Below are 10,160 nucleotides of genomic sequence, written 5' to 3'. Positions count from 1 at the left end.
TCTGTTTTGAAATTTGATATTAACATATTAAGTGATGAATAAAAGAACACAAACCTAAATAGACTTAATTAGGGAGTATGGCCAACCTCATCAACGACATCAACCATGACTTGTGACAACTCATTTAGTTAACTTATCGTGCTTTATTTTTAAGTTGCATTTAGCTAACCGAATAAAAAACCAAAAGATAGGCCACAACCAAAACAAACTACGATATATCAGACTTAAAACGCATATACCATTTAGATGCAAAATCAGTATCATTACCATTGGCAAAGAGAAACAAGTTCAAATGTCGAAAACCAAACTACAAAACTTAGCAGTTAAAACCCTCAAAAGAAAACTAGAGTAGCCCTTATTATAGAAAAACTTATACACGATCACCAATCGCATATTCCACATGGACATTGATCCTCGGCTCTTGATCATCCCGATGTTTAAAATCTAGTAAGGTTCAACCGGCTTGCGGAAGTTAGCTCCAGCATAAACCGCCTCTGATCCAAGCTCTTCTTCAATTCTCAAGAGCTGATACAAAAACAATAGTTTAATTCTAGTTTCTAACTTGATAACAATTCGCACCAAATAATAAAAACATTCTCTTTTTTGTTAAATATTAATGTGAATAAAAAAGGTAAGGAAAATCCACCTGGTTGTACTTCGCAAGACGCTCAGACCTGCATGGAGCTCCAGTCTTGATTTGACCCTGTTAAGTTCCATTGTGTAATTATTATACTCAGTATAACACAGTAATAATTAGACCAAAACTGTCTCAAGTCAACCAGACCCAAGTCTGTTTGAAAGCATGCCCAACCCTCAAACCCACTACATGTATATAACTTTCTATCAAAGCGAATAATTACCGTTGCCAAACCGACAGAAAGATCAGCAATGAAGGTGTCCTCGGTTTCTCCACTGCAACATGACAAAACCGTAAACTTTCATTCAAACCATATTCAAAGAAATCAGAAATACATAATTTATATAAATAAAATATTTTCATACCTGCGGTGACTGGCCATCACACCCCAACCAGCATGTTTGGACATCCTCACAGCTTCAATACTTTCAGTTACAGACCCAATTTGGTTGACCTGCACCATAGACCAAACAAACACAACCAATATAACCATATGTTTACACATGATATCGGTTACAAAAGAAAAAAAGATGACAATAACTATATACCTTAAGAAGAAGAGCATTGCAAGTCTTCTCATCAATTGCCTTCTTAACTCTCTGCAAAACAATTTCAGAGTATTCAATAAAAGTCAAAGCGAGTCAAAACTGAAGAAAAAGGTCAAAGGTCAATGTCAAACCGTGGGGTTGGTGACCAAAAGATCGTCTCCAACAATTTGTACTTTTTCGCCCAACTCGGCGGTCATCTTGCCATAGTGCTCCCAGTCATCTTGGTCAAAAGGATCTTCAATTGACACAATAGGGTACTCACTCACAAACGATTTGTAAAGATCCTTGAGCTGATCTCCTGAAATCTTTTCTTTTCCATCGTTGTTCTGCATATATTATTCAAAAAGAGAAAGTATGAGAAAAGTTATACTTATTTTGAGTATTTCATACGTTACGAAAGGTGAGTAACTTATACCTCTTCCTTGAAGTTTAGATCATAGGTCTTGTCCTTCTCACCATAAAATTCAGATGCAGCAACATCCATTCCAATCACAACCTATAGAAATAACTCATTGAAAACATTTTTATGTTAAGAAAAGGCTAAAACAAAAATATGAATACAGACATGAGATTTAAAAGATCTACTTGTAACAATTACCTTGTCTGTGTATCCAGCTTTAGCGATAGCTGTTTTAAGCAACTCAAGGCCCTCCTTGTTTTCCTGAAGTTGGAAAAGACAAATAGTTGTTAAAAAGACATCAATGTATAAAAATGGGTTTGCTTGCTAACATGAGCCAATGCCTAACCTGAATGTTGGGAGCAAAGCCACCTTCATCACCAACGTTTGTTGCATCCTGACCGTATTTCTTCTTAATCACAGACTGATATCAAATTAAAAGATTAGTTCTCCAAACAACAAATGCAAAATAATAGCTTTAAATTGGTCAATGAGCAGAATAATTAGCCATAAACTTATAAATTGTGTTCGTCTCACCTTCAAGTTGTGGTACACTTCAACTCCCATCTTCATTGCTTCCTTAAAGCTGGAAGCACCAACAGGGAGGATCATAAATTCCTGAAAAGGTAAATTTGTGAGAATCAATTTGTTAAAACTTAAAAATCAAACTAGAGTGAGATAATCTGTACCTGCATGGCAAGCTTGTTTCCTGCATGCGATCCACCGTTGATGACATTAAATGCAGGTACTGGCAAAACAAGGTTCTTGTTACCAGCCAAGTTGGCAATGTGCTGCAAGCAGAAGCTTTATGGTCAAACAAATGAATTTAAAAGTAACATTCCACAAGTTCAATAAGTTGGAAAATTACCTTGTATAGGGGGATTTTGAGGACAGCAGCACCAGCCTTGCAAACTGCAAGAGAAACTGCCAAGATGGCGTTGGCACCGAGCTTAACAACATAATGGTTCAACAATAAGTATCAATCACATCAAAAATTATCAAATAACTAATTATATAAATTAAAATCTATACCTTTTGCTTGCACCAGCCCCATTCGTTTTGAGTTCCGTCAAGTTGTTGAACCATGAAGTTATCAATTCCAGTTTGGTCAGTTGGGTCCTGTAGCAAAAACAATTTATTATGACTGTTCGCATCACCCAAACAAAAACAGTGAGTTGAGGTTAATGAACAAACCTTGCCTACAAGAGCAGGGCCAATAATTGTGTTGACGTTGGAAACAGCCTAATTAAACAAAACAAAAATAATATTATATCAGCATCTTTAACCTTATAAACAAACAAAGAGTATCAACTATAAATAATCAACCAAAGCAAACAGCACACACCTTCAAGACACCTTTTCCAAGGTAGTCTGACCCTCCATCTCTCAATTCAAGAGCCTCGTAGATACCTACAAGAAAACAAATTGAATTCAGATCATATAACTATATTCACAACAGCAAGATCTTCCATCGACAAGTTTACAGTTTAGCTAAAAACCAAATCTACAACGACAAAGTAACAGATCTTACCGGTGGATGCACCGCTGGGTACAGCAGCTCTGGCCAATGTGCCATCGGAAAGAGTAATATCAACCTATACATCACATAGAAAGTATCATCCAAATTTTAGTAAAGCAAAAAATCGCATACAATGAGTAACAATCAGGTTAGTAAATAGCAAAAATCAATAATGAATCCATCAAGTTAGCAATCAACAGAAACTTGAATCAATGATAGATCTAATTAACACATGTTAAAATCGATCGCAGATTACAAACAGCAAAATCAACAATAGCGGCCGATGAAACACAAAAAGTAACAAATTTTCTAAATCACAAGTTCAAACAACAGATCCAAATGCATGTTATAATCGATTGCAAAAATCAACATCTATAATGACGATACAACCGAGGCAACAACAACTAAACTTACTTTACCAGCAAATCGTCTAAATCACAATCACAAACAACAGATCCAAATACACGTCAAAAACCGATGGCGAAAGTCAGCATCGACACAACTGATGCATCATCATATAATTAAAAACAAATAAAGCAAAACTGCTCGAAGTCGCCGATTGAACACATAAACTTACTATAGCAACAAAATCTGTAAATCAAATAAAATAATAGATCCAAACACTACACAATCGTATAAGTCAGCATCTGTAACGGCGATACAACCGATGCAACAAACAGTTAAATCAACTAAACAGAAAACCGCTCAAAGTAGCCGATTGAACACAGAAACTTAAAATCACAATTAGAAACATCAAATAACACGTCAAGTTACTTAAAAGATGTATTATACCTCAACGGTAGGGTTGCCTCTGCTGTCGAAGATTTGTCTAGCTTTCACTGCCTTGATAGTCGCCATAAGATTTAAGATCTGAGATTATTATTATTATTATTGAGAACAAGTTTGTAAGGTTAGGTGAAAATATTGAGAGATTGTGGCCAAATAAGTAGACGCAGACAGTCTACTTGCACAAGGGGCTAAACAATCTCAGCCGTTGGATCACCAGCCGGTTTTCAAAAACCAATACACTGATGCTTGATGATTTACAACAACAGTCCTTGAAGTTTGGTAGTACTGGCAGATCTTAAAAGTTGGTAGCCACGTAGTATTTGCAGTCCGGTCCCCATAAGTCATTGTTTTTGACTTTTGGTTCGACTTAAGGGGTGTTTGGTAGAGGGATTTGATTGGGGAGAAATGGAATTAGAAATATTTCTTTTGTTTGTTTTCCACTTTTCATTTCTATTTCTCTTTCTATTTCTCTAAACTAGAGAATTACATTTCTCTTTAAAACAAAGAGAAATCCATTTCTCAGCAGCCTCCTCATAGCATGTCACCACCTCGTCTCCGGCCACCACCTCGTCTCCGACCACCACCCCGTCTCCGGCCGCCACCTCGTCTCCAAGTCTGCAACCGCCACCTCGTCTCCAAGTCTGCAACCACCACCCCGTCTCCGCCGTTCGCAGTGGTGAACACAGAGATGGTAACCGGTTGTAGGTTGCAGGTGGTACGGGTGAACGGAGATTAGGGTTTCAAGTGGTGGTTCGTGGTAGGTTAGGGTTTTCAGATGGTCGGGTGATTGTGGTCGCAGGTGGGTGACAGTGGTGGTGGAAATCGGCGGTGGTCGCAGGTGGCTTCTGATTATCATCATCATCGCCACCACAACCACCACCACAAAATCTCCAAAGAGGCAGTGATGACAGATCTGAGCCTCCTTTTTCTATATCTTATGTTCCAAAAATTTGAATCTTTTTAATTTCTTGTGTACTGTGGTTGAAGAAGGGGATTTGGTGGCGGCAGCCGGTGGTGGTGGGCTGTGGTTGAAGAAAGGGCTGTGGTGGTGGTGCTGGTGGTGTGGGGCTGTGGTGGTGGGGCTGTGGTGGTGGTGCTGGTGGTGGTGGGGCTATGGTGGTGGGGCTGCGGTGGTGAGTGGTGTCAGGTTGGGTGGAGGTGGGGTTGGGTATGGTAGAGTTCTCTGTTTATTTTCTCGTGTACCAAACAAGAGAAATGATTCTCATTCTCCATACCAATTCTCTTTCTCTACAATTCCATTTCCATTTCTATTTTCTCTCCTTTTCCATTCTCTGTACCAAACACCCCCTAAAGGTCGTGTCTTCATTGTACGGTTGAGATTCGGATATGCCATTGCCACCCTACCCTACACACCAAGTGGTGTTTTTCATGTCTTGCTAGTAGTATGCATTTTCAACAAGCTTACATAGTTTTATACAAAGATAACAATTTGACTTAGATATCAAAGTTTAGTTTGTATATTAATGTTATTGACTTCTTCTCTTAGATATGTCTTGTAGCGGGACGTGTCGGTGGACATTCACTATTTTGCCAAATGTATCCGTGTTGTTTACTAAGGTCATTATACGTGGGGTTGTGACGCTCCAACGATCAAGCTAATGGAAATTGATAGGTTCTCTTTTGAAAAACACGAATACATGCAATGAATCAAGAACAGTATGACACTTGAGCTATAATGAGATTAACAAGGGGAGGTTGGAAACATCAATCTTGAGTTGTGTGTGGAATGTGAAGGAATCAAAACTTACACCGGACAAACTTTTTTCAAACAAAGCAAATAGCATTTTTTTTCTTGGAATCAAGTGTAAGTTAGTGTTGCACCAAGATGGTTGATGTATGCAAAGCAGCAGGGGCGGACCCATGGCTAAGCCAGGGGGTCGATCGACCCCTATAAAATTTTTCTTTATAGTGTTATATATACGATAATATTCTTACCGGCCCATGTGAAATATAGGAAAAAGAAGGGAAACAATCGACCGCAATACCAAACTAAAAGTGAAAAGTTTTCACCGGAATTTGTTTTCCAGCATAAGTTGTTGCATCGGTTGAAATTGGAGAAATGATATAGAAAGAAGACATGTTATGTTTTCAATGTTTTGTACGTTAAATGCATCCGGGGTCATTTAAGGGGGTGTTTGGCCTAGCTTTTTTAACCAAGCTTATAGCTTTTTTAGTTTTTTTATCTAAAATAAGCTTACTTTGGTGTTTGGTTTAGCTTTTTAATTAAGCTTATTAACTTATATAGGCTAATTTAAAGAAGCTTGTGTGAATATGGTTTTTTAACTTATTTGAATAAGCTTATTTATGTAAGAATATAAACATAAGTAAAAAAACATAAGCTAGGCCAAACACCCCCTAAGTCTTTTCACTATAAAGCAACCAAGTTTGTTTTTTTCCTTTTCATTTCATACGTGTAACATTTTTTTGAAAAATGTAAAAGTTATGAAGCATTTAATAATAATAATAACATAATAGCATAAATAAGTTCTTTCCAATGTTTTCGGATGCAGACACGGTATCGACTTGGACACGTTATCGGGTCACAAATCAGACCGGACCGGGAGGCTAGACTATACATTGACCGTCATTATATATAAACTCCTTAGCTCAAGGTCATTGCCTTAGTACGCCTAGAGATTGACATAATTCTCTTTATGTATTTATAATTTAATTAGGTTTGCATCTTATGCTATATGATCCTACCTGATCGGAACGAATCAATTTTATTTTTCTTAATATAATGCTATATACAATCAGCCTTATTTTTCGACCCATGTTAAATTAATTCCTTCGTCTACCACTGCAAAGCAATAAATATATTTTTATACAATATGATATTGGCATTTGGCATGAAGCAGATGACATGTGATATTATACCTTTTGCCTCGTGATATTCTACTTTTTAACACCCGATTAGAAGATAATAATTTTTAATTTAAAGGACTAAAGTTGAAATATTCACATTTCTTTAGATTTATTTAAGGAAAAGAAAGAAACACTTGCTAATGTGTAAATGAGATGAAAGGTTAATGATTTGCACATTTAATATCATTTGAGGATTTTGACTATTTAATTTTGTATTTAATTCTTAGGTGACATATAATACTTTTTTTAGAAAGAATTATAATTTTTGCGTAATTTATGAATCAAATACTTATAAAAATTTATTTTCACTCGTTGTCCTTTATATGACAAAATTAGTGTATTACACCGGTAATTGATTAAAGTTTTAAATTTTAACCATTAATTGAAATACAGTCAACAAATTGATCATATATTGTTAATACAATTACAATTTACATTAAAATTATAGAAATTACATAACTAAGATTACACAAATATGTTATAAATAAGTAAAAACCTCATTTTACATTACATTTGTGATTGTATTAGTAGATATATATTGTTTATTAAAAAATCAAAATCTTTAGTCCATGTCTGCTTGTAACTCTTAATAAGATAACATATAGGTATGTTTATAACTCTTTATATAGTCATGCATAGTTGTCTGTGTGACAAAAAAAGGTTCTCCAAGTACATACCAACTCTAGATAAATAATAATATATTCATGAAACTAATAAAAAATATTCATACACATAAAATATCGTAGCTTTTAATCAATTAATATGATGTCATTTGAGAGCATTTGCTCGTAACCTGAAACCCAACCCAAGAAAACCCGTACCTGAACCCAAAATAACCCGACCCGAGAAACTTGAACCAAAGAAAATACTAACTCGAACCTAAACCGAAGTAATTCGGGATGGTTATTGGGTCCGAATTCTAGGTTTCGGGTTAACCCGAATAAACTTTTAGTTTTAAAAATCATATATATTTTAGGTATTAAAGGTTAAGCTTTAGCCGCTGGCGTTATCAGGATTTAGTCTAAGTTGATTGTTCTCATACCACATGTTATGAATCAATTGTTTATTGTTTATTATTTTGAATATAAACCATAATAAACACTTTGATTATGTACTAACAAACATGTAACACTAGCATAACCTCAATTCATTGTATTTGTACAAAAATAAAATTAATAAGTTAATATAATATTGGAATTATATAAATAACTGATGAAAAGATATTCGTAATGATATTTGGAAAACGAAAATAATAGAATGAGATTGAAACAAATTTTTGGCTTAAAATATCAAATGCTTTTAATTAAGTAATTTATCTTATAAGAGATATAAAATTAAATATATTTAAATGTATAAAGAAGTACAAATCAAGTCATAAAACGTATGTTTCTGAATCATTTTGGTCTGACTTATGAAAGAAAATATTGAAAACTAAATTTTGATCTTCTTATTGCTAAAACCCTTTATACTACACAAAAAAGTAATATAAATAGATGACAGATAGTTCATATAGTAAATCGTTATACATATGGATTATAACTATAATATTCAACTCCAATGATTTAATGCTAAACACCAAGATATATATAATAGTTATTCTCCATGTTTGTAATATTTATACAAAATGTTTGTAGAAAATTAAGAAAATACACATTTCCTGTCACACCCCAACCTACGGCGGAAATGCAGGGGCGTGAGCTGATTGCCCACAACTCTCAATGTACTATTATGAAATATTATAAATTTCAATATCTATTAAATAAATTTCAAACGAAACAAATATTCATAAAATATCCAAACAAATATCCAAATGAAACAAATATTCATAAAATATCCAAACAAAACAAAAATGCATCAACAATCAAAAGTCATAAACAATATTTTCTTGTTAAATTTCTTCTAGTATAAATCCTTAAGTGATCTTGTACTTCAGTTACTTCACATCAAACGATAACCTGCATATGTGTTGAAAATACGATAGTTTTGTCAACATAAGGTTGAGTGAGCACACACCAGTTCAAAAGTACAAATAGTATATATAAAAATAAGTGGTTACAAAAAGTCATGTGAGGATAACAATTCAACCAAATGAGCAAGTATAACTGAGATGTCGAGAAGCACAAAACTATAACGACTGCCTTATGATCATACTATTCTCAGATTATGTTGGACCTCTCCGAATGCGGTTCACGTAAAGCATGTAAGCACATAAACAAGTAAAATATAAATTATTAACACATAAGACAGTAGTTACAGTTTTGTGTATAAGTATATATGATAAATATAATTTACGCATATGTCCCCAAAACGTGAGAAAATGAGTAAAACGAGGGGAATGCGGTACTCACCTCAAAGACGAACAAAAGATGATTAAAATAATGAGAAGACGGAATCAGTCACACGCGAACGTTAAAACCTAAGAGAAACGAGAGCAAACGGACACGCTAAGTAAAGATTTATTACGACAACTAGACAAACAATATTAAGTTAATATTATAATAATATAATATTATATAATATTTTTATTTTTATAAAATAAAAATAATTAGTTAAATTAATAAAACACATCTTGGAAAATATTACTTTTAATATTATAAATATAGTTTACTTGATATATATATGTAAAAAATATTAGATTTTAAGTCAATATATATATACATATATATGTGTGTGTGTGTATATACACATATATGTCTATATGCATATTGTAACATCCCGAAATTTCGAGAATAATATTTAAAATATTAATTGCGTCGAGAGAAATAATTGAGTTAGTGGAGTAATAATAATAATAATAATAAAATATGAAAGGATAAGTATACTTTTTAGATGGAATTAATTATGGACCAAAAAGGAAAGATGGGCCTTAGGTCCATGGGCTTAAGGGAGTATAAATACCCCTTAAACCCTAATCCTTTCCATTTTCCATCCATCTTAATCTCTACACACTCAAAACACACACACAAACCCATCCTTAAGGCTGTGAGAAGAAGAAGAAGATCCAAGATCAAACCTAGCCTAAATCTTGATAAATCTTAACCCTACAAGCAAGATACAAGGTCATTGTTCACAACCAAGCTAAACCGTGACCTAAAAACGAGTAAATGTACGTTCTTGATCTTTAAAGTTTATGTTTTTATGAACGATTAGCCATGAAACTTAAACGTAGAGTAGATCGGGTATAAACAAACCATAAAGTAGCAAACTTGATGTTAAAATGGACTTAACGAACTTATGGTCATGAACATCTAGTTTAAGAAACCCTAGATCTAGTCTTAGACATCTTTAGCCATAAAGATCCAAGCTTTATGGTTACTCGGGTCAAGTTTTGGCCGAAAACGGTTAAGGAGACGTTTATAGGTCAATACCAAGCCATACTAAAGT

The 10,160-nt window shown here is 34.2% G+C and overlaps 1 protein-coding gene across 1 annotated transcript; it reads right to left on the bottom strand.

The window, feature by feature from the left end:
• Positions 1 to 216: 216 nt before the first annotated feature.
• Positions 217 to 4,021, bottom strand: LOC143578038 (enolase 1-like). Its single transcript, XM_077061717.1, has 17 exons — positions 3,894 to 4,021; positions 3,114 to 3,177; positions 2,928 to 2,992; positions 2,777 to 2,824; positions 2,615 to 2,701; positions 2,451 to 2,531; positions 2,272 to 2,373; positions 2,120 to 2,200; positions 1,932 to 2,006; positions 1,784 to 1,846; positions 1,601 to 1,681; positions 1,317 to 1,511; positions 1,186 to 1,236; positions 1,003 to 1,091; positions 861 to 912; positions 647 to 703; positions 217 to 525 (listed from the first exon to the last, which is right to left on the bottom strand). The coding sequence occupies exons 1-17, from the start codon at positions 3,957 to 3,959 to the stop codon at positions 445 to 447; spliced, it is 1,338 nt and encodes a 445-aa protein (XP_076917832.1). The 5' UTR covers positions 3,960 to 4,021; the 3' UTR covers positions 217 to 444.
• Positions 4,022 to 10,160: the final 6,139 nt, after the last annotated feature.

The sequence above is a fragment of the Bidens hawaiensis genome, unplaced genomic scaffold (genome assembly GCF_021521415.1).
Source record: "Bidens hawaiensis isolate Kalapana, Puna unplaced genomic scaffold, B.hawaiensis_p1.1 tig00029004_1, whole genome shotgun sequence".
Classification (NCBI taxonomy): Eukaryota; Viridiplantae; Streptophyta; class Magnoliopsida; order Asterales; family Asteraceae; genus Bidens; species Bidens hawaiensis.
This window is presented reverse-complemented; position numbering and strand designations above follow the sequence as displayed.